The sequence below is a fragment of the Meriones unguiculatus genome, chromosome 10 (assembly GCF_030254825.1).
Source record: "Meriones unguiculatus strain TT.TT164.6M chromosome 10, Bangor_MerUng_6.1, whole genome shotgun sequence".
NCBI lineage: Eukaryota > Metazoa > Chordata > Mammalia > Rodentia > Muridae > Meriones > Meriones unguiculatus.
Genome location: NC_083358.1, coordinates 110,052,674 through 110,073,152, shown reverse-complemented (window position 1 = coordinate 110,073,152; position 20,479 = coordinate 110,052,674). Strand labels below are relative to the sequence as shown.

Genomic DNA, 20,479 nt, shown 5'->3' with positions numbered 1-20,479 from the left:
TCAGGAAAATGGCTGGATACAAAATTACCTCAAAAAGATCAGTAGCCCTCCTTTGTGCAAATGATAAGTGGACTGAGAAAATAATAAGAAAAATTACACTTCAAAATAGCAATGAATAATATAAACTATTCTCATGCAAAAGTAGCTCTAACCAAGCAAGTGAAAGGCTTGTATGACAAAAACTTCAAATCTTCAAAGAAAGAAATGGAAAAAGATATCAGATGTTGCAAAGGTCTCCATGCTCATGGAGGTAACCAACAGGATTACCATAGTGAAAATGGTGATCCTACCAAAGGCAATCTAAAATTCAATGCAATTCCCATCAAAATTTCAACATCATTTTTTTACAAAATTTTAAAGAAAAACTCAACTACATATGGTCTGGACACAAAGCCAAGAGGAGAGTCAGTACAACCCATCAGAGTGTGATGAGTTTCTGGGGTCCTAAATCAAGTCCTGCAGCAAGGTCACCTTCCAGCAATGCTGAGACTACATAGACAGAAGCCTTCAGGGACCCGAGCCAAGGCAGGACAAGTAGGAGGGACCAGGGGAAGAAGAGGAAGAATGGGCCCTGCTCCCTAGACATTTCTCTTAGAGGGCTTCAATGTAGTTGGTTAGATGTATGCCATAATTATAATAGGTGGAAAACAGCAAGTTTATAGTTATAGGATATATTATGTGTGCTACATGAAAACTGCATACAGGAATTAGAGAATTAGAGAATGGTCCTCAATTCCTTTTATGATCAGAGTGAGTGCATTTGTACACAGTTTCCTGGCATGTAATTCACAACATGCAAAGGAAGACAACCATGAATGAATGATATACAATTCTTGTGAGTCCTTGTGAATGTAATTTCTGTCCACATTCTCAGACATGCAAGTTGGGTTCCATGTAAACCAGGGATATAGAAATGAGGGTATTCCTACTTGATCAAAATGTAGTCAAGTTCAAAGGCTTGAGTCACTGGATGCCAGGCAGCTGCTCTGTGATGTCAGATTAGCCTATTCTGTGTCTAGCAGTTTTGAATTCCTGAACCATGTTGGTGAAAATTCCTGATGGGGATCAGCCTCCATTTTCTAGACTCTTACTAATAGCCTTCCATCCACAGAGCTATGTGAACACTTCCTGTCCTACCTCAGTTCCTCACATTCCCTGCAGGGACACCACACTGCTCATCTGTGACGCAATCTTTCATGGGGTGGAGGAAACACCCATCAGCAAGGGAAAGCCTGTAAGTTCTGGGCCTGCTCTACTCGGCCAAACGCTGTAGCTCCTCGGATTCTGTAAGTGAGCCAAGCGTCCCCAGCCAGACCCTGCCTTACACGACCTGTTTCCTTCCTCTGTCTTTCTTCCTTTCTTCCAAACCTTTCTACTAAATCCCTTATTTCTTGCCCTGGCAGATTTGTAGCTTCCTTCAACTTCTGAAAGTTTCTTATTATAAAATTCTTTAATTTTGACATTCTTTCCATTGTCTAAATGTCATCTTTCATGCATGTATGATAGGGTGGTTCCCCAGGAAGTTTTACCATGTCCTATCTGTTGTTGTGTATGTCACCTCCTTTTCTTGCCTGATAGAAGCCAGAGACAAGAGTGAGTATGCTTCACACACCATTTTTTTACATGCACAATTTTTTTTCAGGATTCAAAAAGGGTGCAAAAAAGACAACCTTTAAGGTCCCAAATGGATCAAGGCATGGAGAACACCATCAAAACCTTCCATCAGCACTCCGGGAAGGAGGGAGGCTGAGACACCCTGAACCAGAAAGAATCCAAAGAGCCGGTTTATAAGAATATGCCAAACTCACTCAAGGCTTGATTAGTGAGGGAGAAGGGGGGGGTCTGCAACAGCCAGGGAGAAAATTCCAGCACCTTCCGTACAGATGCAGCAAGGGCTCAGTCACTAGACACTGACAGTCAGAAATCAAGTATCTGTTCATGTGTCACACCGTCTTCTGCACAGACACACATAGAGGTGAATTGGGAAATGACAGGCCCGATGATGGACACACAACATTGAGAACACAGACAAACCCAGGAACCTGGGAATGTGGAGGAGGATGAGATAAAGTCCTATGGGTTGTTGTCTGTTCTGGGTGCAGCAGAGGTGTGTGGAGTATGCAGAGGAATTTTAATCCAGAAACATGGCTGCTTTGATCACATCCAAAGATCTTCTCTGTCTGTGTGATCCAGCTGGAATACAGACACACCCTTAGTACATACCTTTAATCCCAAAAAAATGAAAGGTTAGTTTATAGAAGCAAGCAGCCATGTTGAAAAGTGACATCTAATTGAGGGACAGACAAAGTAACAAATCAAAGAAAGATTTGACAGAATAGGATACGCCCAGCTCACACAAGAACAGCACAGGAAAGAAAAGCCATTTAAAATGGCGCAGGGAGAGGCAGTTGAGAGTCAGTTCAGTCAGTTCAGTGGAGTAGAATTGAAGTCAGTTGAGTTCAGTTTGTGGCAGTGGTGTTCAGAGGCAGTTTTTACCAAGACAGTCTTGCAGAAACAGGTGTCAGAGAGAACAAGCTAGACACAGGTGAAGACAGAACAAGCCAGAGGATGAGAAGGAGCCAGAAGTTTAGAACATATTGCCAAAGTTAGTATGAGGGCAAGCTGAACAATTCAGTCTCTCTGCACTCCTCTGGAGACGTTCAAAGATATATCTTTCCAACACTTATATTTAACCCCATGAAGTGGATACTGAGACCTAACTTCTCTGAAGACTCTGCCCACCTGATAGGACACTGAAACCACTGTGGATTTCTCAACTGATGGACTCTGACACACTTCAAGGCTGATCTCTTTCAGGATCTGAACTCTCACATCCTGGTGTGCTCACCAGAGAGCATTCTTAGTAAGCTCCATCCTCAGCAGGTGTAGGGAATTCCAGTATGAGGTTTGTGGAAACACCTGTATCAGGGGAGTCAGGAATCATTGCTGATAATGGCAGATGCCACCTTTTGCTTTTTAAAAACATGTACACATATACTTACATGTGATATTTTAATGTAATTTTTACTCTTGATTTTATTATTTGGATTCTTCATTTTGTTTCCATTTTCATGTACGATATTATCTCATGTTACCTTATTTTTGTGCTAGCTAAGGTAGAATCCAGTAACATCAGCCGGATAAAAGGCTGCAGGAAGAGGATCATGAGATCAAGAGCAGCTTGGACAATTTCCTGCAGCGCTGTCATACCACTAAAGAACAATAAGTGAAACAGAGTATAAAGGGCAAAGAATGCAGTCCATTTGTTCTGGACTCTGTCCCAAGTATCAAAAAATAAGAAACTATAGGTAAGCTTGGGCTGGGAGAGGTGGCTTTTCTCAGGGAAGGGAAAAAATGTTGATTGATGGGTGCGAAGTGGTCAACCCTGAAAACCTGCATGCAGGTGGCATTCAGGGATGGACCAGTTTATATTTAGGAAAAAACATACATATGTTCATGCAATAACAATTAGCTTTTTAAAAAGAATATACCAGGAATTTTAAAGAGAGTGGTAAAAGGAATATGGTAGAGTTTAGAGGGAGGAAATGCAATGGAGAAATGTTATCACTAAGTTATAATTTCAAAATAAATAAGTAATGACCATAAAGGACGTTTCCTTGCTCTCGATAGTCATTTCAGAAGCGCACATTCCCTTATTTATTACTGCCTTCTTAGTTCTATTTCGTTGTTCATGAGTATATTTTCCATTGAGTGTGCTCTCTTACTTTGCACTATTGTTTTAAATAGAAATGTGTGAGTACTTGTGACTATCACGAGCAACTATGTATTTTAGGTGGGTTTCATTAAGTTTTATCCTTCAAACCTAAGGCGTCACCCACCCCGCATAGCTCTTAGTTAGCTCTAAAGACTGTTGGAAGCTGTCACTTCTGTGGCTTAGAACAACTTCATGAGATATGAAAACCAGAATAACTACCCCCTTTACACAGAGGGGAAACTGAGGCCCAGAGAGCGTACCTGACTTCTCTAGTGAGATCCACATTTGAAGCAGTGGGCTGATTTTGAGCAGACTTCCTGAGCCTGGCACTGGAGTCCAAAGCCGCCACCTTCTGCAGCTTCTTAGACTCACCCAGTGAACCTGAGTTGCTCGCTGCCTCTGGACAGTTTTCCTGTCTGTGTTGCAGATGCACTGGGGACAAGCTTGGGTCTCTGATTCTGTTCTTCACAGAAATCAAGGAAGACGTCCTCCCGTTGGCGGCGAGGCTGAGGCGCGCTGGGAAGCACGGCAGGCTGTGGAGCCCATTAGTACCTCCAGAGGAGATGGCTGAGCTGTCACAATTGTCGAGCTCAAGTCCACTCAGTTCAACAGTTTGTTCATCGGGCAGTTGCTCTCTCCTACCACGTTATGAGGGGAAAAACTCGTGATGTTGTAAAGGCAGCCTGATCCGAGTAAACTGTCACTTGCTTACAAATGTAAACTCCTAAGATGTTAAGATTATTAAATCAGAGTACAAATTGCCTAATACTTATTATCTGAACTCTTTTGCTTTTAAACGCATTTATATGTTTACTTTTATTGTGTTGTTATGGACTATTAGAGGACTGTAAATTCTGACGGGTTCTAAATTAAGGCTTCCAAGTTAAAGCCTAACAGATGCTGATCATGTGGAGTGATAAGGCGGTCCCTGGCAGTGCTCCCCGAAGCGTTCCGTCCTCTCTGGTCACTGAACATCTTCAAGGTAATTTCGATTCAGCTCCTTCTCTGACTGTTTCATAATGGCTGCACTGTGGCTAACTTTCTGAAAGGCCTGTCTCCCATTAGGCTGGCTGATGCTCTGTCATTACGCTTCATCAATTATGCATTTCCTCTAGGGTTACTCTTCTCCAGTTTTTACTAGTTAATTGTCTTCACTACACCAGAGGTTTGAGGATGAAGCCTGGCTGCCTTCTGTAATCATGCTCTTGGGTCATGAGTCTTCTCAAGCATTTCTTCAACATCTGTATTCCTTGGTGAGGCAGGAGGTCGTGGCTGAAGGACAAGCAGCAAGATCAGTCTTCAGTGAGGACCCATAGTAAATCTGTGACATTTTCAAAGTAAGGAGAGAAAGAAGGCCATTTTAATCCCACGGGCTGGGGATGTATTTTAAAGTGGTCATTCACTGCCGTGGGCCTGAGTGGAGATGGTGGAAGATCTGTGCTCTGTGAAGGCGTTCCGGAGCTTTGTGATGTCTGTGCGCCTCAGATCACATAGCTCGGGAAAAGCACACAAGCCTTACCACCATAATGGCCACCACACCACCAGGCCCAAGTTAGAATGACTGTTTCATGAGGCAGGTTTGATGGAAGAATAGTAGGTGGTTCAGCAATAACCAAATGATGGAAAATCCCGTATACCACAAACATGAATTTGTCATTACATTTGGGGGTGGGGGTTGAGTGACTCTGTGTGTGTGTGTGTGTGCGTGTGTGTGTGTAAAACTCCATAAAATAATACAACAGAAGTTCTGGTTAGGGTTAGTATTAAAGGTTATAGCAGGGATAGGGTTAGGATTAGATTTAATTTTAGGGGTAGCATAGGGTTATGGTTTGTGTCAGGACTGGTCTTAATGTTAGGTTTAATGTTACTGTTAGGGTTAAGTTGAAGGCTTTATGTTTAGGGCGAGCATTGGGATTGTGTAAAAGCTAGAGTTAGGGTTTGGGTTAGAGTCCTACCCATCAGTCCCTAATTAAGAAAAGGAGCTTGCTTACAGCCTGGTCATTATTGGAGTGGCGCCACACCTGGGCTGGTGGTCCTGGGTTCTGTAAGGTTGAGCGGGCCATTTGCAGCAAGCCAGTAAGGCCTCTGTGTTAACTCCTGCCTCCAGGTCCCTGCCTCTTTTAAATCTCTTCCTTCAGTGATGAACAGTGCTGTGGAAGTGTAGATCAAATAAACCCTTTCCTCCCCAATTTGCTTTTGGTCTTGGTGTTTTATCTCAACAAGATTTCTCAACAAGAGATAAACTAAGAGAGATAAATGTCTTTGTAAAACTGTAAGACCTGGGGTCTCACAGCTCAGGAGTTCAAGATCTCGCCCTTCCCAGAAACTCCCACAGACCACGACTCATTGCAAAAGCAAGAGGTTTATTAACCATTGTGCAATGGGGTCACCCCTGCCGGTCAGCAAAGAGTGGCACCAGGAGACAAAAGCCTCAGATTTTTAAAAGAAAAATTGCAGGAAATTTGAAGTCGCAGTTTTGGCAATTTAGGATTGGACAAGGAAGCTATCAAGTAAGATAATTGGTTAGTCTTAGGTGCTCAAGCTTGACCAGTCCTGCCAAGTGTGGATGCAGCTGCAGTTGAAGGCGGGGGTGATTAGCTCATCGTTGAAGATTAGGGCTGCAGGCTCTTGGCTGGAAGTCAAAAGCTACTCAGAAGAAGAATTGGGGCCGTCTGGGTTGGTTACTAAGAAACATTATCTCAAAGACAAGGGTCTGGTCCTTCTTTTTGCTGAGTGAAGGTCATTGTTTGCTCGCTTTTTTTATATCTGTCCTCACAGATAGGGTCACATTCCTTTACTCTCTGGAAAGGTACTAAGAGGCTTTAGCTTAACCTGAACCTAAAACTCAAAACTATAGGCTTTAGAAGACATATAGGTTACAAAGTTAGTCTAACCCTTTCAGAACAAACAAACAAAACTATTAAGCCTAGCACTTGGGAAGCTAAGGAAAGAAGAATGCTGTGATGTTCAAAGCCAGCCTGTGCTACATAGTGAATCCAGGTCAGACTCGACTAGAGTAAGACCCCCCCCCATCTCCAAACCCAAAACGTTGAGGCTACAGACTCCGTGATTAAAAGTAGGCACCGCAGCCTAGTGCGGTGGTGCATGCCTTTAATGCCGGCACTCGGGAGGCAGAGGCAGACGGACTGTTACGAGTTCAAGGCCAGCCTGCTCTTCAAAGTGAGTCCAGGCGGGACAGCCAAGGCCACACAGAAGCTACACAGTACACAGAATGGGCACTGCCCCAGAAAAGTATCCCAGCGCCCACAATGAACTTGAATAGCAACCCCACAACCTCCTGCAGCTCCACACCCAGGAGATCTGGCACCTCTGTGGGCACCCAAATTCACATACGCCCCCCCACCAAACCTTGGGACCTTATGTAATTAAACACAGAAAATTTTAAAAGAGAAAAACAGGCCGGGTGTGGTTGTACAAGCCTTTAATCACAGCAGTCAAGAGACAGGGCAAGCGGATCTCTGTGAGCTGGAGGACAGCCAGAGGTACATAATAGACTCAGTATCAAAAAATAATAATAATAAAGGTAAACAAAAGTTTAACCCGCACGGCACAGTGGCGCACACCTTTGATCCCAGCACTCAGGAAGCAGACGCAGACAGATCTCTGTAAGTCTGTGGCCTTTTGAGGCCAGCCTAGTATACATAGCTAGTTCCAGAGCAGTACTAGTTGCATAATGTTTAAAAACAAGCAAAACCAAACCAAAGATTTGCTTGGCAGTAATATATTGGTTGCATTTGAATAGAGCTATAAGCACTACCGCCAATGACCACTAGAGGGACCCTATGCTCAGAAGAGGTTACCCACTCCATCTGCATTGAGATGCCCTGAAGGACAGGGTAAAGACCGTTATACCTAGAATACATCCAATTCCAGTATCAGAAGAAATGTTTTTCTCTTTATCCATCTCAAAGGAAGGTAAGCTTTGGGTTTAGTTAGAATAAAGCCTTCTTTTTTCTACACATCACCAACAAACATACACAGAAGGAGACCATTCACAATGGTCTCAAAGAAAATAAAATACATGGGAATAGACTTAACCAGGGAAGCGAAGGACCTCTACAATGAACCTTCAAACCTCTGAGAAAGAGATAAAGACACTAGAAAATGGAAGGGCATCCCATGCTCCTGGAGTAGTAGACTTAGCATCATGAAAATGACCGTTCTACCTCAAGCTATTACAGATTTAATGCAATCCCAATCAAAATCTCTACCTCACTCTTCACAGAAATAGAAAAAAAAAAAAAAACAAAAAAAAAACACTTTCCTAAAATTCATATGGAACCACAAAAAAACCCTGGATAGCCAAAACAATCCTGAGCAAAAACAAAAACAATACTGGAGGGATCACCATTCTAGACCTAAAGCTACAGTAATAAAAATATGGGAGCAGCGCAAAAGCAGACATGGAGACCAATGCAACAAAACTAAAGACCCAAACATGAATACGCGTAACTTCAGCAACTTAATGCTTGACAAAGACTCCAAAACATGCTGGAGGAAAGAAAATAAAGCATCTTCAGCAAGTGGTGCTGGGGAAACTAGCCGTCCACGGGCAGAAAAAGGAAATTAGAAATTCCATCTCGATGCTTGTTGGAAGGACTGTGCTGTCTGAGGTGGCAGTCCTCCCTCTCCCCAGCAGGGCCTCCTGCTCTCGGCCTGACGTCCGCTGGAGAGTGTCTTAAGGCATAGATGCCCTCACCACGTCTGCTACAGCTCCCTGCGAGCTGCCTGCACCTATAGGGTACTTAGGTCCTGTGTTCCGGTTCATACGATAGCACTGTGCCGTTTAATCAAGCATTCTTGGAGTGGCTAGTCCACCAAGAGTGTACACCTATCCTGGAAGTCCCCTGCTTTGCTCTGCCAGAGTAAAGTGGAACTACCTCCCTGAAGCGGTTCCCAGAAGTCATTTCCGGCATACTCTCAGCCGTGTGCCTCGCCAACAAACCTCCCAGGGAGGAGAACCAGAAATGCTTTCGGAGCAGCCACATCTGGGCATAGGGTCCCTCTAGCGGTGAGTGGCGGGTAGTGCGTACAGCGCTCTTCAAAGGCAAGGAGAAAAAAGCCTGCCTTTATCACCTTGCAAGTGGATCGAAGACCTAACCGTGAAACCCGAGACTCTGAAACCGCCAGAAGAAAACACAGGCAGCACCCTGCATGAGCTAGGTAGGAAAGGTCTTTCTGAATAGGACTCCGTTTGCACAGGACCTCATAGAACTAGAAGGCTGCACATCTAACTAAACATTCAGTGAAGAAGCCGCGGAACACTAGAGAACCTCTGCCAGGGAAACATCTGACAGGATTAATGTACAGAACGCATAAAACCTCAAAAAACAAACAGTAGAAATAATAAATGACCTGTCTGAAAAAAAAAATGGCCCCCGAACCTGGATGGAGTTCTCAAAGGAATAAAAATAAAAAAAAAAAAAAAAGTGAACAATGTTCATTATCCCTAGCAATGAGGGATATGCAAATCAAATTAACTTTGAGATTTCATATTACCCTAATCAGAACGACAAAGGTCAACAAAACAACAGAAACAACAGACAACAAATGCTGGAGGGATGTGGGAAAGGGAACTTCATTCCCTCTTAGTGGGAATGAAGGCACTGTGGAACCCAGCGTGGAGAATTCTCAAAAAAGAATAAATCTACCCTATGACCCAGCTACACCTCCTCTTAGCATATGTCCAAAGGACTCTACACCCTGCTCCACAGAAACTTGCTGAGCCCTGCTCATTGCTGCTCTGTTCACAATAGCTAGGAAATGGAAACCTCAGTGTCCTTCAACTGATGAACGGGTAACAGAAAGCGGTGCGTACACACTATGGACTACTGTTGATGTGTTAGGCACACAAGTCCTTGTGCCCCCAGATCCCCAGGGAAACCAGGAATGTTACGCACAGATTGTTTGTTTGCTTGTTTCTCCCCCTTCCCCCACAGTTTCTCTGTTTTCCCTTCGCTGCCCTGGAACTCGCTCTGTAGACCAGGCTGGCCTCAAAGACAGAGCTCCACCTGCCCCTGCCTCCTGAGTGCTGGGATTAAAGTCATGGGCTATGGCCTGGCTCCAGAATTGTCTTTTCAATGGAAAGATGGAAAATCTGGTTTTCTGCCTTCAGGATGGGAACAGAGGTGGCCAATAGCCTGGTGGTCTGCGTTATCTGTTGGGCCACATCAAGCTCCTACAAACAGAAGCAGAGGTGACTAAATGACCTCTACACTAACAGTATGCCTGAGACCAGGCCAGGTCCTTCCTTAGGCCCCTAAGCTAGTAAGTTAGCCTATCTCCAGAACCATCTTCTTGGAAGAAATGGCATATGCCAAGTTGAGTTTTGCTGTAATTATGCCTCCTTGAGCACCAGGGATTCTATTACACCAGGAAACTTTTTTTCCCAATTGCACTATGTTTAAACATGCTGGCAATAAGTCCCCTGACATCAGGCTTTTTAGAAGTTTGATCCAATTTGATGAAGTCAAACTGCAGCGAATTTTCCTTCTCACCTCTTCATGAACATTTCACAGCTGGCTGTGATACCCGAGGGATTCTCTCAGCTGGTTCTGAAATGTAGGACACACAACTCTCAAAAGAAAATAAGAAAAGTTTTCTTTAAATAGATTAGGGTTTCAGGAAACTCGGGCCTCTCACTGAAAAGGTTTGCCCTTAAGCGAGAGAGTAAAATTAATATGGGTTCTTTTCAGTCTTTTGAGAGAAAGCATTTTGTACAATTATTGAAATGTTAAGATCTAAAGAAGCAAAATATTCAGACCAACTTCTCTTCAACTTTATACCCATAGAAACTAAGGTAAAGAGAGACCATGTAAAGAAAAGAAAAAGTCCTTGGTGTTTTTATTTTCAAATAGAAAGAGAAAAATTGCGGACATCTTGGCATGGCAGGCAAAATGGACTCTGTAGCTGCTCAGCTTCCAGAATAGCCATGCAGGTCCTCGGCACATGCACCAAAGACTCGCCATCCTGCTCCGCAGACACTTGCTCAGCCATGTTCACTGCTGCTCTATCACAATAGCTAGGAAAGGGAAGCAACCTCAACGTCCTTCGAATGAGGAGTTCACGAGGCAGATGTGGAGCGTACTTCACAGAATCCTATTCAGCTGTAAAGTGGAATGATGAACTTTGCAGGTAAATAGAGAGAGCTAAAATACCTGGACAAAGGTTGCAAGCTCTCTCTCATTGGGGGAGCGATAGAGAAGGAAACAGCAGGGTACATACAAGTGATCTGATTGGGGAACTGGAGAAAAGGGAGGGCTTTGACTAGGGAGGGGGAGATGAATACAAGAGGGGAGACAATAAACTAACGGTAAAGGTGTCTGAAAAAGACATAGAGTCACATTATTAACCGTTACATTTTCAAAGTCCAAAACTAGAAGTCTATCTATAAATCAGAGTTTAAATGAACATTTCCTATCTGGCTGAAAGTGTTCTGACAGCCAAAGACCGTCTGACAAAAGTCTCCTGAATAAGCGTGAGAAGTCCCCTTTGAGTTGTTGGTCAGGGGGTCCCGGAAACACCACAGGCCGTGGTTACTGCTCTTGCCCTCGGCTGCCCACCAGAGCTGGAAGGTAAGGCCTGTCGCTGAAGCCACCATGCACTTCAGAAACAGGGCCCAGAGGCCCATGAGTAGCAAGAGGAAAGCCTCTTTCTGAGAACTAGTTTCATGGTGCCAGAAGACACGACACAAGTTTTTAAAGGAGGGAAGCCACTAGCAGCCAAACCCAGGCATGCTGCCTATGAGCCACAGCCATGACAAGCATGGCATGATGGCCCTGAGGATGCAGTTAGGGACAGCGCCGGTTTGGTGAAGTGGCGGTTGTAGGTTCTCCTCCAAGGTCCGTGACTTCATCAGGGCTAGGTTTGCAGGACCAGGCATGGTTTTCCTCCTGTTGAGCAGGTATGCATACCACCAACTACATCCTGAAGATTCGTCCTTAAGTCCACAGATAGTGTAGTCCTCTCCCCTCCATAGAAACTTCTTTCCGACAGTTGGAGACCATGACAGAAAACCACATCAAAATGCAGGACTGTGGAAGCCAGTCCCAGCGGGTACATCTGTGAAGCCCTTCCAAGTCTAAGGCTCAGGGAAGAGAGGGTGGAAAGGTTGTGAGAGCCAGAGGATCACGGAGATTGCTGTAAGACTGGGTGCTTTAGTAGTTTCAGAAGCTGCACCCATAAAGCCTCACCAACATGATGGCCTAAATATGAGGCAAACAAGGACAATCAATACAGCAGACATGCCATAGAGGGCAAGGGAAAGACCATGAGGCCCTGACTCTACGCGAAGAACTACAGACGACTAAGGAATGCTTAGGTGGAGTCGGAGGGGGGTCCTCCCCCGGGAAAAGCACACAGCTGGTCATCCAGTTCCAAGTGGTCAGCCCTGCAAACACACACAGTGTTACACAGAACAAGCACGTTACACTTAGGACTATGTAACAAGTTAACAAAGAAGAGGCCATGAGTCTGAAAGAGAGGAAGGAGGAGTATAAAGAAGGGTTTGGAGGAAAGAAAGGGAGAATAAGTGAAAAAATCAAAAAGATAAATTTATTTTTAAGTTTTAGGTGTACGGGTGTTTGTGTGCGTGCAGTACCCGCAGAGGCCAGAAGGGGGTGTCAGATTCCCTGGAAGTGGAGTTCCAGAACCCACAGGGTGGCTCCAGTTTCAGAGATGAGATCCAACACCCCTCTGACTCCAAGGCAACACACACACAGTGAACATACATACACTAAGACAGAACATTCATACACATAAAAGAGATAGGTACATGTGGGGAACAAACAAACAAAAAACTATGTTTTTGTAATGAGAAAAAAATATTAGAAACAAAATAGCTGATAAACCCGCCATGTACTTGAGGAGGCCAGAGGCCGAGGCAGGTTTGTAGTTCACAGCCAGCCTCACAACCTAGTCAGTTCAAGGTCAGCCTTGAAACAAAAACACAGGCGGGCGAGGCGGGTAAAGATGCTTGCTACCCAGGTCCAGACCTATGTGGTAAAAGAGCTCTGACTACCTCACGCTGCCCGCCACCACACATGGGCCATGGCACAAGCAGACCACAGTTCCCACTCTCCTAAAATAAATGTGAAAATACCCTTCATACCATTAATCCCAGCACCATGGAGGCAGAGGCAGGTGGATCTCTGAGTTTGAGGCCAGCCTGGTCTACAGAGCGAGTTTCGGGTTAGCAGTGATTATATAATGAGACCTTGTATTAAAAAAAAAAAAACAAACACAGAAGTTCCTCAGGCTTGCAGTCAGCATCAGTGGTGTCCACCTGAATCCATTCCAGCATTCTCGTAATTGCTTCAGAATAACACAATGACCATTGTCATTCTTGTTTTTCAAGACACAGTTTCCCCGTGTGGCCTTGGCTGTCCTGGACTCACTCTGTAGACCAGCTGGCCTCACACTCACAGAGATCCCCCTGCCTCTGCCTCCTGAGCGCCTGCCTCCATTCTCGTTCTTGGAGGACTTTGTGAGATTTCCTCTAACATTTCCGGCCCCCACTACCTGCTCTAATTCTGTTTGGAGATAGGACCGCATGAATACCAGGCTGCCCACAAACTTACTATATAGTCAGAAGACAGCCAAGAACTTGGGATCCTCTTCCTCCTGCTTTCTGGATGCCGAGTTACAGGTGTGCCAAAGCACATTTCTGTGGTGCTGGGGAACTCAACTAGGGCTTCAGGCATTCACACTCACTGTGAGCAGCCGCATTTCCCTTCAGGTACTGCTCACAGGGTCTGTCGCTAGCTGTGGCAGAGCTAATGATATTTGGGGCATGTATATTCTTCCTGAAAACTCTCTCCACAGCCAGTTCACTTCTTTCGACCTCTGTTTTGTGCATTGTTCAGGAGCTGGTATATAAGTGTTTACAGTATTCTTTGCCACTGGTTTAGGTATCATCAGTTTACTACAAAAGGGAGGCATGGAAATTTATATGATAGTTCAAAATGTCAGTAGAATGGGCACCATCATGTGACATGATTTCATCAGCGATTTCACTCCACATTTTTTATTTTTGTTTTTCCAGACAGGGTTTCTCTGTGTAGCCCTAGCTGTCCTGAGCTCACTTCGTAGACCAAGCTGGCCTCGAACTCACAGCCTGCCTCTACCTCCTGGGTGCTGGGATAAAAGGAGTGCCCCCACCACTGCCCAGTGAATTATTTACAGATACTGACACCCTTGAAAAGTATGTGGGAGCTGGGAGACACAGGCAGGTGGAGCTCTGAGTTTACGGGCAACCTGGTCTACAGAGTGAGGGAATTCTAGGATAGCCAGGGCTATACCAAGTAACCATCTCCAAAACATACAAACAAAAAACAGAAACATAATAAAATAGAATTCTTGTCACCTAGACCCACTTGGTGCCTCCACACTCTGGGAGAACTTTGTTCCCAAGTATCACACTTCCAGGTTGAATCTCTCTACCTTTTCCTGCCTGGCACCGAAGCTGCTGCTGTTGCTTGCAAAACTATTCCTCGAAATGTTCCTTAAGTGTGCTGCCACCTTTGGTTACTCTCCTTTCAACCAATACTGTCAGAGGGGAAGAAACTCCCAGCCTACAGCAGCAGACTCTCACAGCCTTCACACACAGGGAATGGATACTGGTGTGGGAAATAACCGTGTTAGCCCACTTGCTTCTCAAGGCTGGCAAGCCAACTCATCCATGCAAGGATGATGACCTGATATAAAAAAGGTGGGGTGGGGTGCCTCATGGGACTGGCACGTGGGGATCTCTTGGGCTCACTGGTCAGCAGAACCACCCTACTCTGGTGCCCTCTAGATCAATGAGAGACCTTACCTTTATTTTTCCCCCCAAGGCAAGGTTTCTCTGCATAGCCCTGGCCATCCTTTAACTGTGGACCAGGGTGGCTTCGAACTGAGAGATCTGCCTGCCTTTGCCTCCAGAGTGCTGAGATTACACCACATCCAACTGATGTGAGAGACCGCATCTTAAATAAACAAGGTGACTAGCGCTCCTGGGAAAGGGCACTCAGGGCTGTCCACTGGCTTCCACACACATGCAACCTGTACACATGTGCAATCACACACGTGACCACGTGAAATTTGATTCTAAAGCTTTTCCAGCTCCATGCATTAAAATGAGGCCAGCTTGACAAGCAGTAATGGTTCACACCTTTAACCACAGCACTCAAGAGGCAGAGGCAGGTGGCTCCGAGGTCCAGGCCAGCCTGGTCTACACGCTGAGTTCCACTACAGCCAGGGCTACACAGAGAAACCCTGTGTGGGAAAACAAAACAAAACAAAACAAACAGGGCTTTGTCTAGTTTCCTACTGAAGAACATAGACTCAAGTTTATGAAAGTTTTATCTAAAAAAAAAAAATTACTTTTATGTGTTTGCCTGCATGCATATATGTGTGTCATACATGTCTGCTATGCAGGGAGCTAGAAAAGGTGTCAGGTCTCTGGGACTGGAGTTACAGAATTGCGAGGCCCTTGTCGGTGCTAGAACCAAACCAGCCAGTGATGAAAGCAGAGTACTCTCTCCAGCCCACAAAGAGCTTTACCTAAGAAGGGAGCCTTGTGATTTTTCAAGGGGTGCACTCTAGGTTAGGTCAGAAGTAGTCTAGGGCCATCTGACCTCAGACTTCCTCTCCTCACTCGTCCTCGTCTCCTTCAACCTGAGTGAACTCTTGAGCTCTGAATTCACAAGACCTTCCATTAACCAGACCGAGTCATAATCTAAGCAAGAGTTCTTCAAGTTTAATCTGCCATGATGCTGAAGGAACTGCTCAGCTGGGAACTGAACCATTGCTCTCAGCTTGGGCTAAACTTCAGTTGGAGGATGGGAAAAGACTTTGTTCATGCTAACACAAACTGGGCCTGGTGGAGGAGAGAGATGGAGCAGACAGGATACAGAAAAGATCCGTATCCAAGAAGGTCAACAGGTCTACAGAAAGGGCAACAGGGAGGTAAAATGATCATGGACATTATGCTTGCTCCCCAGAAGAGGACATCAGATCTCATTATAGATGGTTGTGAGCCACCACGTGGTTGCTGGAAATTGAACTCAGGACCTTTGGAAGAGCAGGCAGTGCTCTTAACCTCTGAGCCATCTCTCCAGCCCAATCATGGACATTATGTACATGTATGCAGATGTAATGAAACTATTACTACCATGCTAATAAGAACATTTTAAAATAGGTCTAAATAATTGATAGAATTTTAATACATTAAAACAGATATTTATTACTTTCATATTGCATCTGTCATTTTTTCAACAATACAAAGTAGAGGCAAATAGGAACACTCCATAAAAATGTTGAATCCCTATCCTTTCCCCAAGTCCCAGCCCTCCCTCGAGTGTTCCCTCCCACCCCTTACAGAACTCTGTCCTGAATAAAACACTTAAATACATCATAAATAGTAAATTACGAAAAAAAAAATAGCAAGAATTGTTTCTTTCCTTCGTGTAAAAAAGAACATGGCAGCAAAGACAGGCAGCCAGAAGCTGGCTGGGGTGTCTAATATAGACAGTTACGTGGGGGTTGGCTAACCTGCTATCAAGGTAAGATGGGATGGAGCAGTGATGATGTAATATTTCAACAGCCTGCCTCCAACATCATGCACTGCCCCTCCAGCCAGGACCAAACGGATCATAATCTGAGAGGGAACAGGGGCTTGTGTGGCCCCATTCCAACTTCTCTACAGAGTAAGGGGGCAGGCCAGGCGGCATGGCAACTTACTGAGGAGAGCCCACGGCTCCCCGGAGTTGAAGAAAATATTCTCTAGCCTCATAGATACGGACTGCCTGTTAGACAGACACCAACGTCTCCCTCCACCACAGCTCCACAAAGAGCAGAATACTGTTGGAAAATACGGAAGAACAAAGAAATCTCCTTTGGAGAATGGTCTAAAATCATTTCATAATTCTTTATGTTTAGAAAAACTATTAGAATACATTCCAAATTGCAAAATAGTAATACCTGCATGACCTGGCGGTGAGGAGGGTCCTGCTAAGGTCCACTCTGCTAACGCGGCTGCCCCACTGTCTTATAAAGGGTAGCCATGCCCTCTTCATTCCCTCAGCCTCAAATGAGGGAGGCAGAGCAGCAGCTGCTGGCGGGGCAGCCCGGCCTTTCTGCTTCGCAAGCACCAGGCTCGCCCTCAGCACTTCCAGGGCTTCTGAGACGGGCTCAGACTCAGGCTGGTGCCATTTGTTCTTTTCCTTTTTTTAAGGAAAAGAGAAAACTAGGAGTAAGGTCATCCTCACTCTCGCCCAAAAACCTTTATAAAAACCACTGGGCTCTTTTCAAAGACCAGAGGAAAGAGCGAAGGTAGCAACGATATCCAGCTAGTCTATCCTGAGGAAATTCAGAGTCCAGCTCCAGGTGAAAGGTAAAGAGAAGAAAACCACCTAGTCCAGCAACCCCATGTCCAGCACAAAGAACGGGGGTGTGAAAAATATTCAGTTATAGAAGCCACGGTGGCCAATGGAAAATTCATGCCACCCAATTCTGGAGTGGTGGGCACACTGCTGTCCTCAACTGTCAAAGGCACTAATGCCCAGAGGAAAGGGAGACGGTGACCGAGAGCCTTGCTAGCTCCGTATTTCTCTCCTCTCCTGATGACTCAGCATTCCTGGGGCAAGGGCTGACATCTTGAGATGAAAGCGATAATAGCGTCTTGTTTCAGGTCTTCTGAGGCTCATGGCTCACTGAAAACAGAAAGAATGTAAAGTTCACTAGGAATATGAGACAAGAAGGCAGGAATGGAACTCAGGTTTGTTTCATCCTAGCTAATAAAATTGAGCTTTTTTTTTCCCTTCTCTTCTAAGCTTCAGCTTCCAAGTATAAAAGTTTTAAAACCATAAACCTTTCTATTTTTTTGGAGACAAGATCTTACTATGTAGCCTAGACCATAATAGCCTCAAATTCTGTTTCCCAAGTACTGGGACTTAAAACCTTTTTAAAAGCAAGCTGCAAGGTACACCAACATTCCCAATCAACTTATGCTCCACTCCATCAGAGATGGACCTTTATATCCTTCAAGACCCCCGGGTCCCAGGGTCCCAGCTACTCACATGGATGAACTCTGACTCCGCAATTTCAAGCTTTTCCAAGGTTGAACTAATAGAAGGGGGGAAAAAAAAGGCAGAGAAGTAGAAGACAAAAAAGGACTGAGTGTTAGAACTGGTAAACAGGCATCTCTATGCCAGCCCCCAGGGGACCTAACAGGCGGGACATCGGGCATCTCTGAGGCCACCTCCAGAAATTCAGCTGCAACAGGACCCTTCATCATCTGTGTCCTGCACATGCGCTGGGTCACCTTCTAAGAGGACTAGCCACCTCTTCTCTCTCTTTCCAGCCTCAACCAAAGACTGTCTCTGTAACCCCTCTCTCCCCCCTCATAAGACTCCCACAGGCAACCTGTGCATGGCACGTTTATGAACCACGGTATAACTCCACATAACTCTGCCGCACAAATCCTAACCATGAGTATAGTTAGGTAGCAGAACAGTACAGCATGCACGATCCTGCTTCCACTCCCTGTATGTTCTCCAAGGTCATTCTATTATTCAGAAAACACAACGGTGCTGAAGAAACGCTCATTGGGTAAAAGGTGCTAGCTGCATAAGACTCACAGCTAAGTCTGATCCCTGGAACCTACACAAAAGAAAGACTAAGAAGACGCTTCTAGATAGAAGGCAGGCACGGTGGTGCAGGCCTACAATCCCAACTACCTCCAGGCTGAGGCAGGAAGATGGAGAGCTCAGAGTCAGGGCAGCTAGAGCAGGACTTCAAGGCTGTTCTAGGCAACCTTATGAGACACTGATTTAAAGTTCAGAGTCAAAGGCCCAGGTGTGCGGTGGCCCACATCAGTAATTACAGCACTTGGGAGGCAAAGGCAGGTGGATCTCTAAGTTTGAAGCCAGCCTGGTCTACAGAGTAAGAGTTACAACCAGGGCTACACAGAGAAACTCTTAGTCTCCAAAAATAAGAGAAAACACAACAAAAGAAGCTACTAGCTTTAAAAACTGTTTTCATCTGGGGGCAGTGTTCCTGCACACATGTGTACGCATGCACAGGATGAATGTGGAGGTGAGAGGACGAGCTGCAGAATCGGTTCTCTCTTTACATCACATGGCTTTTGAAGATCAAATGCAGCTCTTCAGGCTTGATGGCAAACACCTTTAAAAGGTAAGCCAGCTCACTGGCCTGAAGCTAACAAATTTAAAAGTATTACTGCTTTAATTAAATAGGGTTTTTTGTAGTTTGTTTTTTCAGACAGGGTTGCATGTAACTGAGGTGATTCTCTATGTAGCAGCTGCTTTTTCTCAGACCTGTTCCGTCTTCCATCTGAATGGTGGAAGGTGATCTCTAAGGCTATCTAAAGCAGGACTATCTGCTTCCTGACCTGTCTCCTGAGGTTCCCACTGTCTGCAACTCTTCCACAAAACAATGCAGCAGAGGTGCGAGAACATCAGTTCTGAGGTTAGGTTACAAAGACTGAGGATGCTTCTTGAAGGCAGGCTTTCTGTGTCTGCTCTGAGGGAAGCTAGCTGCTCTGCTACGAACTGCCCTATGGAAAGAAGTCACTAGTGACTAGGAAGCGTCACTGGCCGCAAAGAGAACTGCGCCCCAACCCAAAAGCCTTAAAGGAGTCAGATCTGCCAGCTCTACATAACGGAGCTTGGAAGGGGATCCCTCCTGTCTCCCACAACCCAGCCCCTTCCAAACTTCTTTTGAGGCAGGGTTTTCTTGGCAGTTAGTTAGTCAGGCCTCAAGGCAGTCCCCCTGCCTCTGCCTCCTGAATGCTAGGACCATGTGTGCTACCATGCCTGGCTCAACTCAAACCTTCTTTTTTTACGTGGTGTTGGGCCCTCACAAGTGCAAGTTCAATCTGCTTTGTTTCATCCCCCAAAACTGAGGTAAAGGCTCAATAAACACAACTACCCTGCCCGAAGAGTTTCACTGTAACCCCTGGACACCCCGAGCCAAAGGCATTCAGCTAAGTTGACTGGACTCTGGACAACACAGAGAACAATGTTTGTTACTCCCCTTTTCTTTTCTTTTTTTTTTTTTTGTTGTTGTTGTTGTTGTTCTTGTTCTTGTTTTTCAAGACAGGGTTTCTCTGTGCAGCCTTGGATGGCCTAGACTCACTTTGTAGACCAGGCTAGCTTTAAGCTCACAGAGATCTGCCTGCCTCTGCCTCCCTGAATGCTGGGATTTCAGGCATCTGCCATGGAGCCTGGAAATGATTGTTACTTCTAATTGCTAAATTTTGAAGTAATTTATTAACTACATACACACAATCCTCTATGTGGTGCCACTCTAACAAAGTAACTCCAATGGTAACATGGCCCAGCGGCAATACTTGTCTACCGTATCTTGACTTCAAACTTCAGTACCTTCTCCAGGTGCTGTACTTACACCTGTAACGCTAGAACAAGGAAGGCTGAGATAGAGGATTTTTTTTTAGTTAGATTTGTTTTTGTTTAGTTTTGTTTGTTTTTAAGACAAGATCTCAAACAGCCCAGACTGACCTTGAATTTCCTGCCTCTACCTTCCTAGTGCTGGGGTTAAAGGGGTGCCTCAGAACACCCAGTTATATTTATTTCAAGCCACTAAGTGTGGGGCAATTTATTATGTAATAGAAAACACAATAGGTAACAAAATTAAGTCTGATTATTATATTAGCCTATTGACTACTGACAGGCGTGGTGGCCCATGACTGTAATCTCAGAACATACAGGACTGACACAGAAG

General features: G+C 45.1%; 1 protein-coding gene across 4 annotated transcripts in view; it reads right to left on the bottom strand.

Annotated features, from left to right (window-relative positions):
• Positions 1 to 15,911: 15,911 nt before the first annotated feature.
• The window catches only part of Pip5k1a (phosphatidylinositol-4-phosphate 5-kinase type 1 alpha), a 43,197-nt gene continuing 38,629 nt past the window's right edge, over positions 15,912 to 20,479 (bottom strand). For all 4 annotated transcript variants that reach the window (XM_021656830.2, XM_021656831.2, XM_060393132.1 and 1 more), the window contains 2 exons: positions 17,794 to 17,839; positions 15,912 to 17,427 (listed from right to left, as the gene is read on the bottom strand). In XM_021656830.2, the coding sequence (XP_021512505.1) occupies positions 17,425 to 17,427; positions 17,794 to 17,839 (49 nt within the window). In that variant the 3' untranslated portion in view covers positions 15,912 to 17,424. The remainder of the gene's footprint in view (positions 17,428 to 17,793; positions 17,840 to 20,479) is intronic.